Genomic DNA, 25,085 nt, shown 5'->3' with positions numbered 1-25,085 from the left:
TTTTCCTTGCGTGCTCAACAGCGCTGTACTGAGATTGACCTCTGAAGTGAGTGATAATAAGGCTGTTTTGGCACAGACAGCAATGCAAATATTTACTTAGATCCAGCAGATCTGGTGCAGGAAATCGAGAGAGGGGACATGCATGGAGAAGCGGAGGGTGTGCGCGAGTGTCAGAGAAATGCGCAGACTGTCCGGGAGAGTCGGAGGTACAAATGTGAAAAATCGGACTCCGTAGATAAGGAGAGCTGCCTCTGTATTGGGAAGGGGGTGAGGCTGATGCGCCCCGAACAGAAGAAGAGCGTTTATTTTCCTTGTGTTTTTGCTGTCTTGAACTTTTTCTGACGTCCTGTAACTTTTCGAAGATCTCAGGTTCACTTGGCAGGGATACACAGGAGAGAATCAATGAGCTGACATAAGAGGTAAGCAATGGTGCGAGAAGACGGTTTCGGTCTGGTGCTGGGCAAGGGGGTTCTCATTTTTGATGACTTTCTTTAAAAAGTAGCTGTGTGGCCGAGGGCTATAAAGAACCGTGAGACGATTTCGGCTCCAAAGTCTGAGCGCTGCATGGCGTAAGTGCAGTGCGGACCACAAGTACCCCGAGTCGCGCGTCTGTGGCGACTCATCCCTTGGCTGACCGCAGCGCATTAGTCAGACAGTCCGTGTTGTGCTTTGGTGATGAATCAAGTGTGGTTCATATAAACACACTTTGGAGGTTTGAGAGTCTCCCCTCGTCACTGCATATGAAGGAGCTACCTCCACCACAGGCACTACAACTCCACGGCGCTCGTGAAGAGGACTAGTAGCGCCTATTGCGCTGGGAAGTGCGCGGGTCGCGCGTGATAAAAGGGGTTAAAGAAGCAGTAGCCCACCGTCCCCCTTTCCTTTTGGCAATGATAGGCATTAGGGATTAGTATTTACACTACATACTAAGTACTGTATACACAGCTAATTGGTTATTAGAGAAAACTTTGATATCACATTAGCAGGGCTAAAACGTGTTATTCGCTGATATACTAGACTAAAATGGTAAGGGAGTGAGGGGTCTAATATACTGGGTGTATGGGGCGCATGTCGTCCCCAAAATCCATCAAGTTCCAGTAAACCCGTGTGTGTTCATGGTGGAGGCACGACTAGATATTTGGGGGTTGCTTAGCCTGATTAAGCGATCCCCTGGAATCGGACTAATATAATATGGAGTCTCTGAAAAGCTCTTTTTATAAGAAAAGTATTCTTACTCTAATTTATAGAACAGAGTCCAAATGGCCGATGCAATGCAAAACTATTATAATGCTTTTATAGGGTTAGATTGGCACAAACGAGTTCATTCTTAGCACCTTATTTTCGTGCACACGCAGAGCTGTCTCGTTATACCACTCGATATAAAACCGAACAGCGATCAGGACACAGCAATGGATTGATAGATGGATTTCCTTACAGCTAAGTAGACGATAAGATGAAAACGTTTAGGGGAGAATGTCTGAACTGCAAAAATATTAGATAGATAGATAGATAGATAGATAGATAGATAGATAGATAGATAGATAGATAGATAGATAGATAGATAGATAGATACTTTATTAATCCCAAGGGGAAATTCACATACTCCAATAGCAGCATACTGATGAAGAAAATATTACATTAAAGAGTGATAACAATGCAGGTATTAACAGGCCAACATTGTTTGCTTTCCGCTCGGTGTGTTTTGAACATCAGCGATACCTGCTCAACAGGCTACGCCCTTGCAATCAGTGATACTTAGAGGTGAAAAGAGCACAATAAAATCATAACATAGACATATAAGTGTATAGGGGGGTTACTATAACATATATACACTTTCACACTATACCAGTTAAATTTAACTGTGGTATACATGTTGTGTCTGCTCTTTGAACTAACCGCTCTTTGGGCTGCTCGTTAAATTGTGTTGCGGTTGTGATCATTATGAAAGGCGCTATACTGCACAAAGGATAACACGCAGGTTTAGGTGGCGGAGATGTTCAATGGGCTGGATAAACGGTGTCCAAAGCGCTGTTCCCATAACTGTCTCACTTACCTGTACGGCAGCTTTAAGTATTTGCGACCCGAGTTTTCATAACAGTTTTAATCGCGCCCCCCTAACATGCAATCAAGTTTCAGCCTCACTGGGCCACATGCTTTATATTAATATCATTTTGGACCAAAATCTTTAAATGCCTTTTGGACACCCTTGGTGTCACAATCTCTCCTAACCCATTAAAGCAGTGTTTCTCATCCTTTAAGTATTTGCGACCCGAGTTTTTATAACAGTTTTAATCGCGCCCCCCTAACATTTTTTTGAAATGTAGATGCATATTTTATTATACCTACTTAACTGTTATCGAAATTTATCTAACTCTATATTTATTGTTCTAGTATCAGAATGTAGTTTAAGTTACATTGTTTTGGTTTCAACAGATGTTTTTTTCTCCATAATTTTGATTCTTGTTTTCTTTTTTTCATATCTTCGCGCCCCCCTTTTTGTTACTTCGCGCCCCTAGGGGGGCCCGCCCCACAGGTTGACAACCACTACTGTACGGTTTCTGACAAAATATAAATAAATAAACAATCAGAAGTGCTGTCAGATGTAATAATAAATAAATAATAATGTGAAATTTAAGTATAAATAGCTAAATGGTTTACGATATATATATATATATATATATATATATATATATATATATATATATATATATATATATATATATATATATATATATATATTTGCTTATTTCTTTGTAAATTTAACACATTTTTACTTCATTTACTTATTTCAGTGACACCTTATACAACTCGAAATACACAAAGAAATTTAAACTGTCGTTTTCACCTGTCAAAACTGAGTGGGTGGGCTCTATCAAGTACTTTGCTTTGATTGGTGAATCAGAACTTTGAAAACGTTCTCTCAAATATAAGACTGCAGATGCTTTCTTTCTGGTGTAGCCACTGTATTTATATAATTGTGGTTGTCTGAAATGTGTGAGCATCTACTATAAGTGTCTGATTTTGTGGTCTGATAGTGGTGGTCTGTGTGGACTTTGTACATTTTCCCACTAGGTACTCTGCTTTTACTTTGATATCTAGAAATGTATGTGATAGGTTAAAAGACAACTCCACCAGAATTCTATTTTTATGTTACTTACCAGGTGTAGTTTGCAGTGATGTTTTCATGCAAAAACTGAGGTCAAATTTTCTGATATAATGGGGTTTATGAGGACCAATGCTGGATAACAGCATACAATATAAAAAAGTCCATGAAAAAATCTCACATTACTCATGTTGCATCACATGTCAAAGACATCCACTTTTATGCTCACAGTGTCCCAAACACATGACTTTTTTACTAAAACATTGTTAAATAAGCCACTTCTAGAAAACGTTCTTGTTAGCAAATATGGATTGCACTCAGATGCCAATGAGCATTTGAACTGAAGATCCGCCTCCTCGCCTCATTCATTGGTCAGGAGTCCAGCCCAGTAACATCATATTCATTGGCTAACATTTCACTTTGCAGTGAGAGACACGTCCAACTGGAGGCTAAATGTGTTTTCACATTCCTAGTCTGTTTGCTTTGGTCTGAATCAGAGGTGATTCATTACATTTTTTTCAATTTCCAGTTAGTCTGGTGTGTCATGGACTTCTTTCATTAAGCAGATTTTTTTTTCCTAGTTAACAATAGTTCCGCGGTTTTTGGTTTATTTGTCAAGCGTAGCTTTATGAGGAAACTGACTATTACTAAATAATCAAAGAAATAATGAACAATTATCCTCCACTGTTTCATGATTATGAAAAGGACATGTTTCAAACAGATGTTTTTTCTCTTTCATGTTCATTAATTTATACTATTTTTGATGTATTTGAACAAATCTGTATCCTCACATCTGATAGTTCTATTTTGCGAGTGGTATATCTACTCTTGCATTTTGATAGATAGATTTTGACTTGTATTTTGTATTCTTGTATTGCATTTTTGAGGTAGCAATGGTAAACTGGCCATCTGGGGGTGTTATAGCTCATTGAGGCAATGTTTGTGTAATTTTGGGTTATACAAGAAATTGTTGTTGTGTAAAAAGAAGGCAAGTTCTGCTGAGGGCATCCACTGATGTGCTTCAGATGATGGCAGACTTATCAGCTGAGCTTCATTTAACTGTAAGTTGTCACATATTTACTCCAAAGTAGCCACCATATTACTCGACTTACATGCATCATAGTGTAATATGGGGGTAAGTAACAGATAAAAATATAATTTGGGGTTATATATTACTTTAACTTGTAATTCTAAATAGCCAGTGTGAATGTGGGTGTGTATGCAAGTGTGTCCATATCGGACTGCTCACCATCCACAGCTCATTCCTGGCTTGTGCCTAACACTACCGGAACAGAATGTTAGAATATTATGTGATCAATAGTACCATGGAGTATAACGCACAGAAAAGCCAATGGAGAGGGTCTTTTTTTTTGTCTGATTCACTACCTGCAGTGTCACTCCACTCCTGTGGAAGTGTGTAAGCTGATGTTACACCAGCTGAGATGTTTTTAATAAATGCAACCAAAAGCAGAAGACCCTCTAGACATGTTCTCAATTTTCCATTCACTTGTGCCGTTCCCATGAATGCACACACGGTTTTGCAGATTTACTTATTGACAAATCAATGAGATCCTGTAGCTCAGAGTTTTCATTCCAATGTCTCTCTCTCCATCAATCAGATTCATAGACTCCTTTACTTCTGTCTTTCAACCCTACGGTACTTCACCAATGAAGCTCGCCTTCTCATCATCTCTGCTATTATGCTGTCCGTCATTCCTAAATGTATTTTGTGTGGTGACTTTTCAAGTTTTGCAACTAGTCTGTTTCACTGAAAAGTTCACCAGGCAATGCATCCTCATGGCACAACAAAAATCAGTACCAAGTAAGTGGCTGGGAGCACCGGGCATGTGGGAGCTTGTGCCCTGTGGAGGTGCACTTCCTCATCTGAAATTCCAGGAATTGAAATATTTTTCTGCCAAAGCAAATTTCATGAGAGTTGCAACAAATAAAAATGAAGAAGTATTTATTACTTGACTTTTGTCTCATCTGGTTCCCCAGGTTTTAGTCTTCATGCCCATGATCAGCACAACAAGGCCAGGTCTTACACAGGCTAATGCAGAGGGGTTAGTGTCGTCATTTGACAACACGGACGGGTAATGGAAAGATTCAAATCAGCACTGGAAATAGCAGCACTCAAAGAAGTAGTAATGTCACGTGTACAGGGAACAGTTAAATTCTCGCTTGTCCAAACAACATGTAACACGTTGCCCCTCTGCAACACCTCCATAAGCAATGATGGATGGTGTTGTGTGATCTTGTCTAGGATCGATTTGTGCCTTGCAGTTGTACTTGAATAAGTCAGTTTGGCTAAGTCCATCTAATCCACATGAACTCTTACCCACATAATAACCTTCAAGGCTCAAGGTTTGGGCTCATCTCAGCAGCACCAAGTGTAAGGAGGGTCTCATTTTTGATTGAGGCACCAGTGGTTCAGATAGTACACAAATGTGCCAGTTTTCTAGGCTGCTTACCCAGTCCTAGGTCACAAGGAGCTGGAGCCTCCTCCCCAGGAGCCATTGGAGGGGACCTACCCTTAATGGGATGCCAGTCCACGAAGGAGATCGGAAATGCAATTTAATTAGTAAGGAGTTCTTATTCTGCCTGCACTGTCCTCTTCAAGCCAATTTGATGTGAAAATGGATTATAATATCCTAATTTATTATCCATTTGTTCATTAACTAGCTCTGCCCACATAGTAGTGAAACAGGAATAACTTTTAAAAATCAATAAAAAAAAAATGAAATTCTGCCCAAACGGAAGGTAGCTACTCTCCAACCATGGTCAAGTTCAGCTCTGATGGAGAGCATCCCCCGCATAGAGAGATAAAGCACATGGCTGTGATATCTCTGCCAATGATCAGGTACCCTCTAAAACACACATAACTGTGATCTCTCTCTCAAAAATGTGAAACATTACTCCTTAATCACTAGATGATAATGTCATTTGAATAAACAGGTATTGCTAGCTAAGTGGAGGCAAGGTACACTCCATCACGTGGTGAGAGGTAGAGCGACTCGAACAGAGGCTGGCACATAAGTGAGGAAGGGCCCTCTGACTGCAGCTGCTCTCTTGGAATTGTGCAAATAAATCGGTACCGCAAGCAAACTATAATTCTTAGCACGATGAGAGAAGTCACAAAATCAACTGGAATGTTCAAGCAAATTATAGAAAAAAACCAGATCTAAATATGTTAAGTAGTTCTCTCATGAAACGCGGACAGACAGACATTGGATTTTATATATATATATATATATATATATATATATATATATATATAGAGAGAGAGAGAGAGAGAGAGAGATTTCATTCATCTATTGACATTAGTCAGTCACTCATATCTATTTATAAAAGCTCATTTAAAACTACAGATGTTGTGCCAAAGTGCTGTACAAAGGAGCATTAAAATTAAATTAAAACACAGTGTAAACAATCATACAAAAGCAGATCAATAAAAGCAGACATTTAAAACCACCATGCATAACCCATTATACGCAGTGAAAGTCGAAAGAAACAAATAGGTCTTAGGTTGAGTTTTAAAAACGTTGACAGAGGATGAAGATCTAATGTGGAAAGGCAGATCATTCCAAAGCCTAGGGGCAACAACTTAAAAAGCTTTGTCTCCCTAGACTTCAGCCGAACTACAAGAAGTATAGCTGTCCAGACAACCACAAATCTCTCAGGGCCAAGTAGTGGTGATGAGGGTCGCAGATGTATTTTGGTGCAAAACCCTGAAAGGCTTTCAAAAACAAACAACAAAAATTTTAAAAGCTATGCAACATCTCCCTGGTAGCCAGAGGAGAGTGGGGAATACGGGAGAGATTTGATCCTTTTGTCTAGACCCAATTAAAAGTCTAGGTGCTGTGTTTTGAACCAGCTGAAGGCGCGACAGTGCAGGCATTTGCAATCCCACATGTAAAGGAATTACAATAATCTACCTGAGATGTCATAAAGGCATGAATGATTGTTTCCGAGTCCTTCTGTGAGAGAAAAGATTTTAGTTTTGAAATCTGCCTCAGTTGGTAAAAACTGGCCTTTACTACTGAAGGAATGTGTTGATCAAAGCTTAGTGATGACTCAAAGATGATACCTAGATTCTTGACATCATTATGAATCATTTGTGACTAGGAATCTAATTTCAACGGTGGGTGTGTTAGAACCAAAAATAATGAGCCCTATTTTATTTTTAGTCAATTGGAAGAACTTTGGCACCAACCAATACTTAATATCCTCAAAGCACTCCATCAGCTTTTTTACCAATGAAATGATGTCAGGTTTAACTTTGATGTATAGCTGCATATCATCAGCATAACAATGATAAATAACGTCATGTTTTTGAAAGAATATTACAATATTAGAGCAATTGTACATTAGGACATTAGAATATTAGGCCATTGTAACGAGAACAGACCATTCAACCCAACAAACTCGTCCAACTATTCATGTAGATTGTCCAAAATAACATTAAGTTGAGATCTGAAGGTCTATAAAGTATCACTCACCACTATAACTTCTCTGTAATTTATTCCAAATGTCTATTGTCCTTTTAAACATTTGTGCAAAATAAAAATAACATCCAGTTAAGATCTGAAAGTCTGTAAAATTCTCTCCACCACACTACTTTATAATTTATTCCAAATATATAGTTATTTTTAACATAAGTGCAAAATCAGCACTTAACAAGATTCTGTGTTCTTGTTAAAGGATTTATTTTCAAGAAACATCTGGGATCCACTCTACTAATTCCCTTCATAATTTGAAACACTTCAATCAAGTCCCTTCTTAACACTAGAATTACCAAAGCCTACAAAAAAAACTTGTAAATCCGGCCTACCTTAACACTAGAATTACCAGAGTCTACAAGAAAACTCGTAGATCCGGCCCACTTTAAATCCATTCGCACCTCTCCGTCAGTGTCTTTTGTCCTGTAAATGTGCCGATAAAGACAAGCAGCAAGCAGCATATTATTCCATTCCTGCACCGCCCAGAACGTACACAAAGTTCTCCCACCTCAAGCCTTGATTATCTGAGAATGAAATGCTGGAGTTTTAGAGTGGAAATAATAGATCGTTATTTTGAACACATGCATTTTCATATGTGTTCCATTTCTACAATAATCTGTGTAAACACATTGTTAAAGCAGAAAAGTTTTTCATATTTTAGTAGTAAATGACAAAATGTAGGCATAAACCATATAATGTGTGAAGTCTGAAGTCCAAAGATCAAATAAACACTTTCACAAAAGGTTCAAGGACAATACAACAGCTTCCGCGGTGTAGTGGTAACATTTGCTGACTTATAATTAAGAGTCCTCGGTTCAATCCTGACTGCCTCCTATATTTAATGTTTTCAGTAGTGAGCTGTTCTTATTGTTAATATTATACAGTACACACATACATTTGGTTTATGTCTGTAACAGCCGCTGTACATTTATAGTACTTGTAAAAGTTACCTTTTTTTTCACTTCTATTCTCTCAGTCATGATCATGATACATACTACTACCCCACCAAGGATCTTACGCTGTTAGTTTTTATTTGAAACTGGGAATAACTGTAGACGTGAGTGGTGTTTTGAGGCAATGGAACATATTATTCATATTCATTCGCATAACATCTTGCAGTTTTAATCACTGACTGATGTGTTTTGCGTGGTTTTTTTTTCCCCCCGATCTTGCCAGTCAACAACAACAACAACAACAACAACATTTATTTGTATAGCACATTTTCATACAAACAGTAGCTCAAAGTGCTTTACATATTAAAGAATAGAAAAATGAAAGACACAATTATAAAACAAAATAAATCAACATTAATTAACATCGAATAAGAGTAAGGTTCAATGGCCAGGGGACAGAAAAACAAAAAAACTCCAGACGGCTGGAGAAAAATAAAATCTGTAGGGATTCCAGACCATGAGACCGCCCAGTCCCCTCTAGGCATTCTACCTAACATAAATGAAACAGTCCTCTTTGGATTTAGGATTCTCACGGAAGGGCTTGATGATGATGATGATGGTCACGTAGACTTCTGCCTTTTAATCCGTCCATCAAATCAAATCAAATCCAGTCCCCAAATGTTGCTGTATGGTGCTGTTTCTTTTGTACTCCAGGACATGCAGAGTAAAGAATAATACAGAGAGGTCAGTTCCGCGCTATATGCAATCATCAAATTCAAATGTTAACAGTTGACACACACCCAAGAACCGTCCTTCCTACATTTACGACATGTGTACCTGTTGCAATGTACACACTTCTCTCTATGCTTTGGTTCCTATCACATTGAAAGGGCACCTCACACTGAGTCAGTTTAATTTCCTGGGGAAATGGCTGTCTTGGAACAGAAGCTTGTTGATGTTGCATCCTCCTTTTCTTTTTCCATTGCCTTTTCTAGTAAGATGTGACAACGAAGTTCCTCTGCAATATGAGCCATGAACACTTTTCTTTTCTCAGTGGCCCCCATACATGCTTTGCACAGAACATGTGCATTGATCGCCACCAGGTCACTGATTACAATCACAAGATTGTATGCGAATGAATATGAATACTATGAATAACGTTGCATCTGTGCCACAATGTTTTCCGAAATGTACTATATAGGCCAATAATTCCAAATATCATATATACGTATGCCTCTGTTTTTTTTTTGTCAGTGCGGCCTTGACTTTATGGACCATAAGGTAGTTACTAATTCAGTGTGAGCAGGAACACTCAATAAAACTGAACAAAAAAAATCAGCTGACAATCAGATACGAATAAGTCAGATTCCCCAGCGTTTGTGTGTCAGCCTTTATCCTTCCAGATTAAAGAATGTCCAGTTCCATTGCCTCAAAACACCACTCACATCTACTGTTATTCCCAGTTTCAAATAAAAACTACCAGCGTCAGATCCCTGGTGGGGCAGTAGTATGTATCGTGATCGTGACTGAGAGAATAAAAATGAAAAAACTGGTAACTTTTACAAGTACCATAGATTTGATACAGCGGCTGTTACAGACATAAACCAAATGTATTTGTGTACTGTATAATATTAACAATAAGAGCAGCTCACTACTGAAAACAGTAAATATAGGAGGCAGTCAGGATCAAACCAGGGGACTCTTGATTACAAGTCAGCAATTCTTACCGCTGCACCACAGAAGCAGTTATATCACCCTTGAACCTTTTGTGAAAGTGTTTATTTGATCTTTGGACTTGCAGACTTCACACATTATTTATGCCTACATTTTGTCATTTATTTCTAAAGTATGAAAAACATTTCTGTTTTAACTACAGTATGTGTTTAAACAGATTATTGCAGAAACAGAGCACACATGAAATGCATGTGTTCCAAATAACGATATATTATTTCCACTCTAAAACTCCAGCGCATCACTCCCAGATAATCAAGGCATGAGGTGGGAGAACTTTTTGCCCATTCAGTGGCGGTGGGGGATGGAATAATAGGCTGTTTCCTGCTTGTCTTGATTGCCACATTTACAAGACAAAAGACACTGACATAGAGGTGTGAAGGGATTTAAGGTGGGCCGGATTTATGAGTTTTTTTGTAGGCTGCATCACTTTTGAACAACGTGACGTAGTTGCTGCAAGTCAGCATGTAGTCACTTTTAACAGTGCTAAGCATTAGAAACTAATCATAAGGTGCAACATTTTTCTGTTAGTTTCATTTTACGAGATTTCTGCCACTTGTTTCTGAATTGTTTCCATTTTTGAAAAAATCTATTACAAAGCAACAACTCCAGTGATGTCTAAGCCATCTCAAAAATGTGTTATCCACGTAAGTTGATCACTTGCTTTTCAGAGTTTGTTTCTTTCCTTGCATGTTGGCATGTTGTTCATATAATGCCAAATGACTAGGAAGCTTCTTGTATAAAGCCGTGCAGAGAAAAGCAAACATGATCATCAGTGTACTAAAGGCTACGTCCTTCATTGACAGCCTGAGGGATTTTAACCTCTTTAGCCCTGAGGAGAGAAGGCTATGTAGGGATCTCATCCAAATCCTCAATGATGTCAATGAAACAGCTGACTGAGCAGACGTCTTTCAGTAAAATAGTGAACCACATACTCAAGAACATCTAGTGGCTGTTAGAGAGACGTGCATTCAAGATGGAATCCAAGAATCAATGCTTCTCATACAGGGATATGGGAGTCTGAAACAAACTACTGAGTCTTACAGCTGAAATGGAAATCTTAACATCAATCTCAATGAGACATTGGGACAAACTGAGCCATTGTCTGGCTCCAGGGAGTGAGTACCCTCCTGTCCTTTGTCAAGTTGCTTACAGACTTTTTCTTACAATATGTGCTCACAATATCTCCTCTGTTCTATACTACAGTAGTATAACATCCTGTATCATTGTTACGCTTATGATACCCAAATTTACTTCCCATTGCAATCAGATGAATTAGAATCGGTGACAAAGCTTTTTAATTGCTTAGATGATATACAGTAAAACACTGGATGGTTCTTAACTTGCTACAGTTACATACAGTAAGTCAAAACTGAAGTCATTTTATTTGGTCGACCCACTGTTACCCAAAACATTGCTAGCACCTTGGTTCGACTTTGCTCGGTACTTAAAGCCATGTGCTAAAAATCTCGGATTCAGATTTTAAATATGACAAACAGATCAATGATCTGCAATAAGATGCTGCAGATGTACTAACAGACGGTTGCTGCAAGTGCCCTCTTCTACGTGGTGGTGTGCTGGGGTGGCAGCATAAAGATGAAAGACGCCTCACGCCTGGACAAACTTGTTAAGAAGGCAGGCTCTATTGTAGGAGTAAAGTTGGACAGTTTAACATCTGTGGCAGAGCGACGGGCATTAAGCAAACTCCTGTCAATCATGAAGAATCCATTGCATCCACTGAACAGTGTCATCTCCAGGCAGAGGAGTAGCTTCAGTGACAGACTTTTGTCACTGTCCTGCTCCACTGACAGACTGAGAAGCACACTATGCAACTCTTCAATTCCATCCGGGGGAGTGAATGCTAACATTACTCAAAGTTATTTTCTGCTTTTACATGCATTTTTATTACTATTTAATTTATTATTGTTTTTTGTATCAGTATACTGCTGCTGGATTATGTGAATTTCCCCTTGGGATTAATAAAGTATCTATCTATCTATCTATCTATCTATCTATCTATCTATCTATCTATCTATCTATCTATCTATCTATCTATCTATCTATCTATCTATCTATCTATCTATCTATCTATCTATCAATACTGTGGTTCAAATGCTAATTCATGCTTGTTATATCACATTTGGATTATTGTATGTTGAGGTATCTCTCTAGGTGTATTTCAGGGGGTGAATACTTATGTGATCTATAATTTTGTGCTTTACATTTTTAATTAATTCAGACCTTTTTGCAAAGATCCAGAGCTTATCAATCCATTAGACAACATCAGTGGTCTCCTACAGTGTTGTTACCTAAGTGCACGCACTCCAGAAACTGAGGGGGACTCACCCTTCCCCACTCATTGAAATATAATAATACTGAAAGCACGCTATGGACACTAAATCCGTTTTGGCAACAGCAACCCATGGGGCGTACACTCAGTACACAAGGGGGGTTCTCTAATATTACCAGACGTGACCTTTAGTGCACCATTTATGTAACTCAAGCACTTGCTCTGGAACTTTCTGTCCTTCACCACCTCCATCCATGCCAAGGGCACTGAGAAGCACCATTCTGATAGTTCAAGGGTGAAGCGTCGTTGAAGCCCATGTGCTTCAACCTACACTGCAGAGATTTGTTTTCACTTTGACGTTAAAGAGTCTATAGCTGATGGTAGGTAAGGCAGTATCAAGCATGAGTAAAACACGTAACAAAAGAAATCTCTCAGTATCTCATTGTTTTAAAAAGGTTTAGAGAAATTTCCACACAAGAATAGAGAAAAGTTGTTACACACGTAGAATAAAAGGCAAAAAAGGCAAAATGTTTCTTCTTTAAAAGTAACTGTTTCTTGTTAAACTTCAGTTATTTTCTATACTTAAAGATGAGTTATTTATCTGTGCTTTACTTCACATACAGTATGTTCTAAGCATACGGCGCTACACACACAACTGAGAATGGTAAAGCACAGTTTGAAACCGTGTGCCCTCCATGCCTTACTTATGACAAGGCAGGTCACCAACTGACACGAATCTGCAATCAGGAAACAAGAAACAGTTAAAATATACCAATTCAATTCAGATTGCCGGGGTTATAAAAACCACCTATTTACTATGCATTAATTTATAGGCAGACATTTAACATTACTAAGAAAATACTTGTATCAACCTAACATGACAGCAAATAAGTGTCAAATGGGTCTTAAACATCTGGCCCCTGATTGTTTGTGCTAAGGGCAGAAATCAATTACTTTAATATTACTTAATAAGAACCTTAACTAATCAATGAAAACGTAAACTAAACTTAGGAAGCTTAAAAGTTAAATGTAAAAGCACAAACACAATTTAAGCTGCAAATTTAAAAATGAACCATTTCAATTAATTGCTGTTTCTTGGAGCAGTCACAGTTTGTTTACGGGTCTGTCCAATGCTGGTTTTCTTTATGGATGTGCCGCAAGGTAAGGATAGCAACGTGTCAGTTCTTGTGTTCAGCCTCTTCAGGCATAGCAGCTTTGCTGAGTCTGCCTCCAACCTTTTAGATTCCACTTTGCAGGACTGGATGAAGTTTGCAAATGTAGCTACTTTTCTTTACATGGTGATTTTTATGTAAGGTTTTAATCTCTTCTGGATAAGCTTGTAATTGACTGAGGCAAATAAGCTCCTTCTCTGCTTTAGACAAGTCTTCTAAAGAAAGTGGATTTATCTTCATTGTTGATTTATAAATCCTTCATATATTCTGTGATTAGTGATTTTTGTCTTTTTGGGCTGTGTTCCGATTGACTGAGCATATATCAGAATGCCTTTCTTTCCATCTTTCAAATGCAATAGCACTTCTTTGAACTTAAGGAACCACGCTACTGCTTTCTTCAGACTTAGCCATTCTGAGTAGTAGTCTATAAGTTCTTATACTCTTTCAGTTTTCTCTCTTGCAGTTGTTGAGCTTACTGATTTCTGGATCACCATTAATACGCAAGTCCCCTTCATCAGGGCTCTTTGGCTTTAACAGGAAGTTCAGGTCTTGAATCCATGTCTCTCTTTTGATGAAGCCTTCTTTGGTTGATCCCCTTAATTCCCGGTCCACTGGATTTAGTGCAGATGTGACATATCTCTATTGTGAGGGCTTTGAGTGCTCCCTTGTCACTGAGACTCTGTTGGCAACAAAGGTTTTGTAGCAAACACTTTCATTTGTAATGTACCTTAATACAGTGGTGCTCTCAGTCCAAAAGGTTCATGTTTTAGCATCCTGTCTATTTTGACTGCTATCACAGCTGCTGTTAATTCTAATCTTGGTATAGTGCCAGGTTTCAGTGGTGCCACTCTTGACTTCCCCATTAAAAATAAACAATGTCTCCTATGTTCTTTATTAGTTAGGAGAAGGTAAGAAGCAGTACCATATCCCTCTACAGAAGCATCTCCAAAATGATGCATTTGTGTAGACATTATGTCACCAAACCCAGTTGATTATGATGCACCTGCTTACATTGTAATCCACATGTAGCTGCAGATTGTCCATCCTCTTTCTCCACTGCTGGACATTCTTCCACTGCTTAATCTCATTCATATGTCTCTTTACACAATTCCCCCAAAATAAGTTTAGTAGGCAATATAACTGTTGCTAGAAATCCACGTGGGTCATATACTGAACTGACCACTGCCTGGATACCACGTCTTGTAGCAGGCTTATCTTGCAGCTTTACCTGGAACTTGAAACTGTCAGTTTATGTGCACCATTGAATGCCTAGGGCTCTCTCAATTGATAACAAATCATGGCTTAAGTCAAAGTCTTTTTGTTCAATAGCCCTGTCTTCTTCAGGTATGGACAATAAAACTGCTCTGCTGTTACTCATCCATTTGGTCAGGTGAAATCCTCCCTTGAAACACAAGGCTTGAAGATCTTTGGCCAATCTATGACTTGCTTTTCATTTGCATTTGATTTTAGACAGTCATCAACATAGAAATTGTGAAGCACAGTGTTAATTTGCTTCTTCTGAAGCCATGCTTCTTGCATTCTCAGCTGTTCTTTGTAAAGCATAAGAAGCACAACGTTATGAAGAAGTAGCAAAAAAAAAAAGATGTACTGTCATTTTGTATTTCTCTAGTCCATCATTTTACTATCATTATATTTAGGCCACAAAAGGAAACGAAAAAGATCCTCATCTGGAACATTCACTTGATAAAACATTGATTTAATGTCTGCCATTAGAGCAACTGGCTGTTCTCTGAATCTCGTAAGAACTCCAATGAGTATATTAGTTAAGTCAGGTACTTTCAGCAACTGTTCATTTAGGTTGTACAGTCAAAAACAACTCTAATTTTATTTTTCTTTGGGCGATACACTCCATGGTGATGGATGTTCCACACTCGCTCTTCTTTGAGTGACAACTGTTCTGTGGGTACCTTGACAGCATATCCTTTGTCTAAAATGTCTTTCATGAAAAGTTTGTAATCTTCATGGAATGTTAGACTCTTTTTAAGTTTTCTCTTAAGGCCAATAGCATGTTGTTCTGCAATGCAACAATTGTTTGACATTTTAAGTGTCTCATCTTTAAAAGGCAGATTAATGCAATAGTGTCCATCCACTACCTTTGCTGACTCTGAGAGCGTAATGTGCATGAACTTAATGTCCTCCTGTGACATTTCCTTTCCTTCACCTCTAATGTGTATGACTTGCCATGGCTCCATGGCTCCATGGCTTTAGGGACATTTGTACCTATTAACAAGCCCACTTCTGCACATCTTTGCGGTAAGACCATCTGGTGATCTCCTCTTGCATTGGGATGTTCTCCCTTTTCTGTGATGTAAAGTTTAGTGTGTAAACCTCTGGCAATTCGATAAAATGCTTTCTTCTACACCACAAACTTGTAATTCTAAAAAGCAGAACATTGTACTACTTTCTATTTATTTACTTTGTTCCTATTTACAATGCTGATGTAGACTTGAACCTTTCTTCCAGGAAGATTTAATTGCTCTTGCAAAGAATGTAGCTGTATTGCCAGAGTCTATTAGAGCATACATTTCTCCACATCTTTTACTCATTTTAGACTTCACTTTAACTGAGACCACACCTAGGGCACCCTCTTTATCAGTCCTGGTAGCAGTGCACGTCTCTAATGCTTCCACAGAAGCATACGCAGAAGAAATATTCATCTTTTGTCACATAGTTTGCTCTTATTGACTGGGTGTGGCTTTATTGTCACCACCCATTCCTTTATTCCTGTGCAAAATGACTGGGGTGTGATTAAGAACATATTTGGCATTTCATTTTTCTACACAATCTTTATTAAGATGTCCTCCCTTAAGGCATTTAATGCATAAGCCTTTAGATTTCAAAAAATCAATTCTATTTTCATACTTTAGTCTTCAGAACATACTGCATTCAACAAGAGAGTGACTTTTATTCCAAAACAGACAGGGCTTCCCAAATACACAAACAGGTGTTTCTGCCTTTTCAACTGAGGTATCTGGAATGTCCTTTTCAGCATCACCAGCAAAGTTTGTAGCAAAACTGCTTTTCCCTTTTTTTTTCTTGAAAGTATGGCTTTGATAGACAGGATGAAAGGCTATCCTAGCCTGTTGTTCCAGAAAGTCAACTAGGTCAGCAAGTCTTGCACTTCTGTTTTCTTACTTTTAATCTCCCAAGCTATACACTGCCAACATCCTCACAGTTCTCGGGGAAGCTTTGAGGTTATAATACGAAGATTTGCACTGTCCATTGTTCACTCTGGGCATAACGCACATACAGCTACACAGAAAGATCACATGATCCCTCAGACCTGTTCCATTGTTCGACTTTATTTGCGACTACGTCTTGGATTTCTTCATGTATGCATCGACTATATGTAGCTGGTTTCCATAGAAGCTTTTGATCTTCTTCCTGGCATTTACGTAGCCTTCCTCCGGTGGCAGGTATTTACAGGCTTTAAGAATTTCATGGGGTATGCCTTTGCTAAATTGTGCTAGCACGGTCAAATACTCTGACAAAGCTATCATAGTCCATTGGGTCTCTATCAAATCACCTTTCTGTGAGGTACATAAAGTACTTGTGCCTTATTTTGCTGTTCATAATGTTTACTTTCATTAGTATACAAAGAATTACAAATACCTGCACCTTCATTCTTCTTGTCTGGTTTTTCAAGGACACTTTAAGAGTTTGGTTTACTTGGACTGTGACTGCGTCCTTTAAGAAAGCTCAGGTTTGCATTGGATTCTGCGATTGCCGACTCTCGTGCCAGCTGAATCTCTTTTAACCTTTAGCTGTGCTTCTTTAGCTCTCAACTGTGTCTCCTCCAAATCTAGAGGCTGCTGCCTTTTTTTGAGCCACCATGTGGGCTACCAGCACTGTGTGCACTGCCTCCTGTGCCCTTAGGACACTAACTGAGGTAGCTGCTGAACTTGGTCAACTTTAAGTTTTAACAGAAACTCAAGAGACACTGTCAGCAGGAGTGACATTGTCGGTATATCTGTACTCCTTGAACTGATCTAATAGTATTTGGTTTGCAAAATTGGAAGGCGGCTGGAGAGACTTTTATTTTGACGAGTTTCCCTAGTTTAGCGCATTTAAAGTCTTCAGTTTAGTATTGTAATAAGTGTGTTAGTTTAATATGTCACTGTGCTTTGTGCAAATATATTTTATACAGTAAATCTGCCTTTTTCTACTCACATGCACAGTTGACACAGAACCAGATTTAGCACAGGGGCTCATCATTTAGAGCTGCTAGGCAAAGCATAATATAAGACAAGACAGATAAAGACAACTGCGAAATGGGCAGTCAGACTGAGGATCATTGTATGCTATTTTTGTGTGTTAAAGTCAGCATGAAACTGTATCCTCTTTTACCTTGTTTGGAATGGCATGATTCACCTAAGTGGGGGTCTGAAGAAGGAGTATAAAGCCTTGGATGGGAGATAACGTCGTCCGATCCTGAAAATCCTTCCTCTGCATTGAGAAAATGGCAGACTCTACACATTGGGCCCCCACTCCCAAACTGGGTTCTTGCCTATGCCTTCCTTTGTCCGTTATGCAACATAAGCCATCATTAAACAAAGCTAAGTTATTTATCCTATGTGATTTCTTACTGCCATATCACTAAGGGAGTGGTATTGCCTTTTTATATTATATCTATATAGATTAGGGTTATGTAATACGCCTCAATTACAAAAGAACTCATTCCCAGAGACCTAATGCTCTTTGCTGGATACAAGCATCAAAGCTTTTACATAGCTTCTTTTGTTCATCTTCATCGCTTTTTAAAGATATTAATTCATCATTTAACTTTGTATACAGTATTCTGTCATCAAAGCATAAAAATCTTTTTCAATAGCTGTGCTCACATTTCTCACAGTTAGAAGTCTAGTTTAGTTTAAGACTTTTACACACTTCGTCAAGCTGGATAACTATCCATATTTTTCATCTCTTTCCAATTGTGGATCAACACATTGTTCTAAAAGGTCTGCCATTAACAAACATCCAGAAGTTAACCTGGGCTGCGCTGGTACTGTGAGCTTCTTGCTGTTATCATGGAGGAGCTCCCTCTCTATTGCATCACAGTCGTTAGGATGGCCAGTCGGGCTTCCGCATCAAGATAGCATTTCAGTCATGCACAAGGAAAACCAGCAACCATTCACACAAGGAGCGCTTACAGTTCTTTCAAAGGTTCAATTCTGATCAAACGACAAAGGTTAAAGTTCCTGTCGAGAAGCGACGTCAGGCTTAAACAGGCTGGTTTCAAACTTTTAGTGTAGCTGCTGGTAGGTAAGACAGGATCAAGCAGGAGTCAAATGTGTACCAAAAGAAATTTCTCAGTCCAAAAAAGGTTGCTTTAAAAGGTTTAGTGAAATTTCCAAGCAAAGAGTCCACACAAGAATAGAGAACAGTTGTTACACATGTAGAATAAAAGGCAAAAATGGAAAAACATTTCTTCTTTAAAAGTAACTTTTTCTTGTTAAACTTCAGTTATTTTCAACATTTAAGGATGAGTTATTTCTATATGCTTTACTTCACATTCCGTATGTTCTAAACGTAGGGTGCTGCACACACAACTGAGAACATTAAAGCACAGTTTGAAACCGTGTGCACTCCATGCCTTACTCACAGCAAGGCAGGTCACCAACTGACACTAATCTGCAATCAGAGGGACAAGAAATAGTTAAAATATACCAATTCAATTCAGCTTGTTGGGGTTATAAGACCCTCCCATATGCTATGCACTAATTTATAGGCAAACATTTAACGGAGCTAAGAAAATACTCCTATCAACTTAACATGTGGTAAATAACTGGCAAATAAATGGCTCTTACAGAGTCTTCTTTTGATCATTATAAAAAATATCAGCAACAAATGAAATCCTATGTTAGTTAATGTTTTATAACAACAAAATATGAAAATGTCCAAGGGGCAAATAATTTTTTTACATACTCTTTCATAATACTGTATTTTCCTCCATAGTATAATCGAAATACATTTAGTTCACTCGCATTTTGAAATTTCTTCACTTTCCATAGTTGAAAAGCCTCAGTGGAAGAAGGAATATCAATTCTTTCAGACCACATAAATTCCTTTTTTTTATTATTATTATTTTGCAGACTGTCCCAGAGATGCTATAATGGAAGATAGTGGTCTCATGAAAAAGTAGATCAAACAGAATAGTTTGTTTAAAGGTGGATCACGTACTTGAGGACACCAGTGGAAACATTCAAAATTGAAGCCAGGAAGCACTCCTTTACTCAAAGAGTTGAGGGAATCTGAAACAAACTACTGAGACATGGAGTTGAATCACAAACCCTGACAACCTCTAAGAAGAATCTGGGTGAGATACTGGGACAGCTTAGCTATTAGCTAAAGAAACAAACCTGATGGACCGAATGGTCTCCTCTCAAATTTCTGATGTGTTTCCTTTGGAGGCATTAGCTCTCCAGAAATGTGTTCTTTTAAAATTGTGGCATGTTAAGTAACCGAAAAAGATAGAAATATGACAGAGAAGGTGATATCCCTCCCATCGTGATTACGGCGGTATAAGAATCACATGAGAAAAATATATTTTAGCTTACTTTACTGACGATTTTACGCGGTTACAGACGGGAAGCCTATGACAGACTCTATCCAAGTGTGGGAGTCTGGATCTATGCAGTCTGCCATTTTTTCATCACCACGCTGAGAGGGTTTTTCCAGACAGAGGTCCGAACAGCTTCGAAGGGTTTGGCTGTTGTCCAAGCCTTTTATACTGTCTGCTTCACTTGCTAGTCTTCTCTGGTCTCCAAACAATAGCAGGAAAGGACCGAACTCCTCCTCCACAAAATACAGGAATAGCATAATGCTTACATGCCGTTTCTCATTCTCTCAACAAGGAAAGAAGATTTTGTACTGACAGAGGACAGAAATATACCCTTCTGTGTTTAGGCTGACTATACAATCCTCCAGTTGTCTTTGGCTATCTAATCCAATGCTTGGTTGGCAATTCTAAATGCTGAGCCCCTGTGTGCCAAACTTAGCATGCACATGCGAATGGATCCTTTAACAGTGTTGTCCAGAGACAGTGACATAAATGTTAAAGAAAAATGTATTATAACCTGATGTTCTTATGTTCTATTCCCAATGCGACAGAACCTGAGTAATGAACTCAAGTCATTCAGTGTGAAACAAAAACTAGACCTCTGTGACGCAGTTCATCCAAGATCAAATAAACCCTTGTGGACTTGTAACAACTGACCTAATGTCAGCTGTAACATTTCTATGAAGTAAGTCTTTATGTTTTGTTCTGTGCTATCAGTTTAATTGCAGACAGCATCTCCTCACCATCCCACCTTAGTATGTTCTCGGGAGTTTCAGTGTGGATTTTTGGTAGATACTCAAGGTCACTAATGATTTGGTATTAAAAGTGTATCTCATAGTGTTGATATATGAAAAATGAACAGTGGAATGTGTGCATGAGCTGAAGCCGTAAAACATAAGACTAGTGTAAAAACACAAATAAACACTCCAGGTGTATGATGTGTAAGAGCCAATCTTAGAAAGTTAAAGCTTTAAGTTAAAATTGTATTATGCACTACATAAGCAAACACTAACATAAGTTTAACTTACAAGCAGACTACAATGTGGACAGATCCATCAAACCTGCACAGTTTGGAACCATATGGTCAGCACAAATTTACCATTTTCCAGATGCCAGTAAAGATAGGTATGGCACTGTTACATATCTTCTCTTGACTAATGAAGAAGGCAAAAGCATTGTTCATTCCTAATGGGCAAATCTAGGGTTGCACCATTGAAGCATGTTACCATTGCAAGACTGGAGCTGACAGCAGCCGTTATGGCAGTCAAAATGGACCCAATGCAAAAAGGTAAGCTTCAAAAACCCATGCAAGAATCCACATTCTAGGCTGACAACACCATCTCAAATGAAAGCACTCCATTCAAGGCCTTTGTTGCCAACAGAATCTCAGTGATCAGAGATCATTCTCAGCCTTCACAGTGGAAGTACATTACACCAGCCCTGAGTCCAGTAGCTCAGTTCTTTGTCTTTCGTTGAGTCCTGGAGCACAAGTGTCCTCAGATGGTAGTTTCCAGTTCTAGTTCAATGCCTTCAGATGGCAGTATTCTGACGAAAAAATTGGAGTTCTATTTACACAAAATTACCAAAGTTCTGCAGCTTTATTATGCTCCATTGGATTCTGACAAAAGTATGCCACATTGAAATGATTCCACAGAATCATATTTTCATTTCTAAAAGCTTTAATAAAATTTCACGGTAAAACAGTTCACACAAAAATAGAATAGAGAAAAAGTTGGTATTGCAAAATAAAAAAAAGTTATTGTTTAAGAAAAGTTCTGCTTAAAGCTTATATATCTTGTTTCATTCTTTTGTATAGTTGAATGATTTCTAAATGGTCAGAAAACTGTATGCCTATCCTATTTACAAACTGCCAATGGGTCTTTCAGTCCCTGCCAGCAATGAGCCTATTCCAATTCCACACACTGACCTAATTACACACGTGTATCACTGATATAGCCAAGAAAGTTCAATTTCATATTAACTACAGGGGGCAAAGGCTATACCATAATCTATAGCAGGGATCCCCAACTCTGGTCCTGGTGGGCCCCAGTGGCTACAAGTTTTCATTCTATTCATTTTCTTAATTAGTGACCTGTTTTTGCTGCAAATTAACTTCTTTTGAATTAATTTTAATAAGCTTGTGTTTAAAGATTTGTTCCCCTGAATTTCTTCATCGTTCCTTCAGATTGCTTCATTTCTTTCCTTAAATGGCACCCAAACAGAACTGAAATGTAAAGTGAGTGAGCCAACAGAAGACCAGCTAAGTCAAGGCTTCAAACTCCAACTATTTGCTTAATTAGGCTCCAATTCTTGTTGTTAATTAAACTTGTTCTTTAATTTCATGGCTTGTTACTGCTCTCATTGTGCAATAGCAGACATTTTCAAAACTGTTCATTTTCCCTTTTCTAAGAGCTCTGTTAAAATGTTTTGGGATCCTGAGCAGATCAACACTCCTGAGACCTTCACCCTTCTTTATTTTCAGATATTGTATGATGGACACAGTTTGGTAGTCATGCTTTTCTTCATTTTGTATCTTATTATTATTGTTTGGCTGCTAATTTAAGAAAACAAAACAATTATTGGGTCTGAGTCTTCAAGAGCATGTCAAGCAAAATTAATTCAAAAGAAATTAATTAGGAGGAAAAATGGGTCACTAATTAAGAAAAAGGTTAGAATGAAAACTTGCAGCCAGGGCCATCTTAACAGCATTATAGGCCCCGGGCAAAGCAGTGCACTCGGACCTCTACCTACACAACAACTCAGCAAGTCACAACATACATAGAGTAGCATGGGGCTCCCGGGCAACTGCCCAGCGTGCCAATCCATTAAGACAGTCCTGCCTACAGCTGCTGGGGCCCCCCAGGACCGGAGTTGGGAACCCCTGTTCTATAGGTATGAAAGAAAATTCTATTCTATTCTACTTAAGCAAAAAAAGTTTCAAAACTTGACTGTGCATGGACTTGGAGGAACCTCATCAGATGTATAGTAACCACTGACAGTTCAGAGTTCATGGCTGTCAAGATAGCCACATCATGATACATCATTAGAAGAAAGAGATTTAAAAGATTGCAGAAATATTGAATCTGGAACCTTGATGTCCTTTTTTGGTAGTTTTGAGTTTTTGCCTTTGATCAACCCAGATGAAACCAAACTTGGACAGATCTTTGTAAATTCTGGTAAATGACAATGTACTTAGTGCTAAGCTGATAAAGGTCACATTTTTTATATTGTTGTCTTTCTTTCCACAGGTCCTTAGTCTTCTGAGTCCTCGCCATCCATCATAGGAACAAGGCGATGATTTTAACGACAGACCTGAATTGTACACAAAACAAGAACAACAGTCAGGTGGGGCCGGCTGTCTTCAGGAACTGCAGCAACACCGATGGCTACAAGTACACGGTGTACTCTGCCATGTACTGTGTGATCTTCCCCTTGGCACTGACCTCCAATTGCCTGGCCCTCTACGTTTTCTGCAGGCTGACCAGAAAGCGCACACCAAGTACAGTGTTCATGATCAACCTGAGCTTTTCAGATTTGCTTTTTTCGCTGACCCTTCCATTCCGGATCACGTACTTCTTTCGAAAAGGCGAGTGGGATTTCCCAGACTGGCTTTGCCGTTTCTGCACCTTTGCTTTTTACACAAACCTCTATGCCAGCATCTTGTTCCTCACCTGCCTTAGTGTGGTGCGCTATGTGGCGGTCTTGCACCCTATTAATGCCAGGAACATCTTCACCATAAAAAAAGCTATCTGTACTTCAGTGGCTATGTGGATTTTTGTGATCCTCTCATCATGCCCTTTCTTCCTCTCAGGGACCTTCGAGCGTGGAGGAAAACTGCGCTGTTTTGAGCCCAAGGACCAAAAATCGTGGGGTCGCATTCTTATCATGAACTACTTTGCACTTGTCTTGGGTTTCTTGTTTCCATTCTTCACCATTTTATGCTGTTACTGCCGGATAATTCGGCGTCTCACCAGTTCCCAGCGAGACCTGAGGAAGAGCAAGCAGTCACGCCGACGCTCAATCTATCTTATTGTCCTGGTTTTCATCTCATTTATCTTTTGCTTCCTACCCTACCACATTCAGAGGACCGTACACCTGCATTTTAAAATGAGTAGAGCGGATTGCTCCAAACTTGTCCTCATGGAGAAAGCTGTTGTCATCACCATCTGCCTGGCAGCAACAAATAGCTGCCTTAACCCGCTAATCTATTACTTTGTAGGTCAGACTTTTCGCGGAAATATTTCTAATGCCTTTATGGAGACAATGAACAGCAAAAAATTTCACAGGCAGTCGAATTCATCTTTTAACCTTTCGACAAGAAGAGAAAGTGGTTGCTCCCTAAAGGTCAAAAGTTAAAGCTCTCTTGTGAGAAGTAATATTTTTTTCTTGGAGTTAATTATTTGTTGGATTTGTTCTATATATTAGGAGACAAGGAGTTTAGGTACTTTAAAATAAAAATACAGTGACAAAAAAAAATCTTTTTTATTTTATTTGTAACTACCAAAATACCCGCGCTTCGCAGCGGAGAGTAGTGTGTTAAAGAAGTTATGAAAAAGAAAAGGAAACATTTTAAAAATAACGTAACATGATTGTCAATGTAATTGTTTTGTGACTGTTATGACTGTTGCTGTCATCAAGGATTTGATTATCATTATTTCTTTCAATCAGGTTCGTATTTGGAGGATGTGTTGTGTTCAAGTTACATTCCGTATTTGTCTAGTCTATCCCTGACCATCTCATCTTCATTGTCAACCGTTGTAAAGATAACAGGTTTCATTCATCGAAGTGACTACTACCCAAATCGGTACTCGTAAATC

General features: G+C 38.7%; 1 protein-coding gene across 1 annotated transcript; it reads left to right on the top strand.

Moving 5' to 3' along the window:
* Positions 1–24,761, top strand: cysltr3 (cysteinyl leukotriene receptor 3). The gene is made up of 2 exons (XM_039747051.1): positions 1–419; positions 23,517–24,761. The coding sequence occupies exon 2, from the start codon at positions 23,563–23,565 to the stop codon at positions 24,622–24,624; it is 1,062 nt and encodes a 353-aa protein (XP_039602985.1). The 5' UTR covers positions 1–419; positions 23,517–23,562; the 3' UTR covers positions 24,625–24,761.
* The last annotated feature ends 324 nt before the right edge of the window (positions 24,762–25,085 follow it).

This window comes from Polypterus senegalus, chromosome 3 (genome assembly GCF_016835505.1).
Source record: "Polypterus senegalus isolate Bchr_013 chromosome 3, ASM1683550v1, whole genome shotgun sequence".
NCBI lineage: Eukaryota > Metazoa > Chordata > Cladistia > Polypteriformes > Polypteridae > Polypterus > Polypterus senegalus.
The sequence above is the reverse complement of the archived record's forward strand: the minus strand, read 5'-3'. Positions and strand labels throughout refer to the sequence as shown.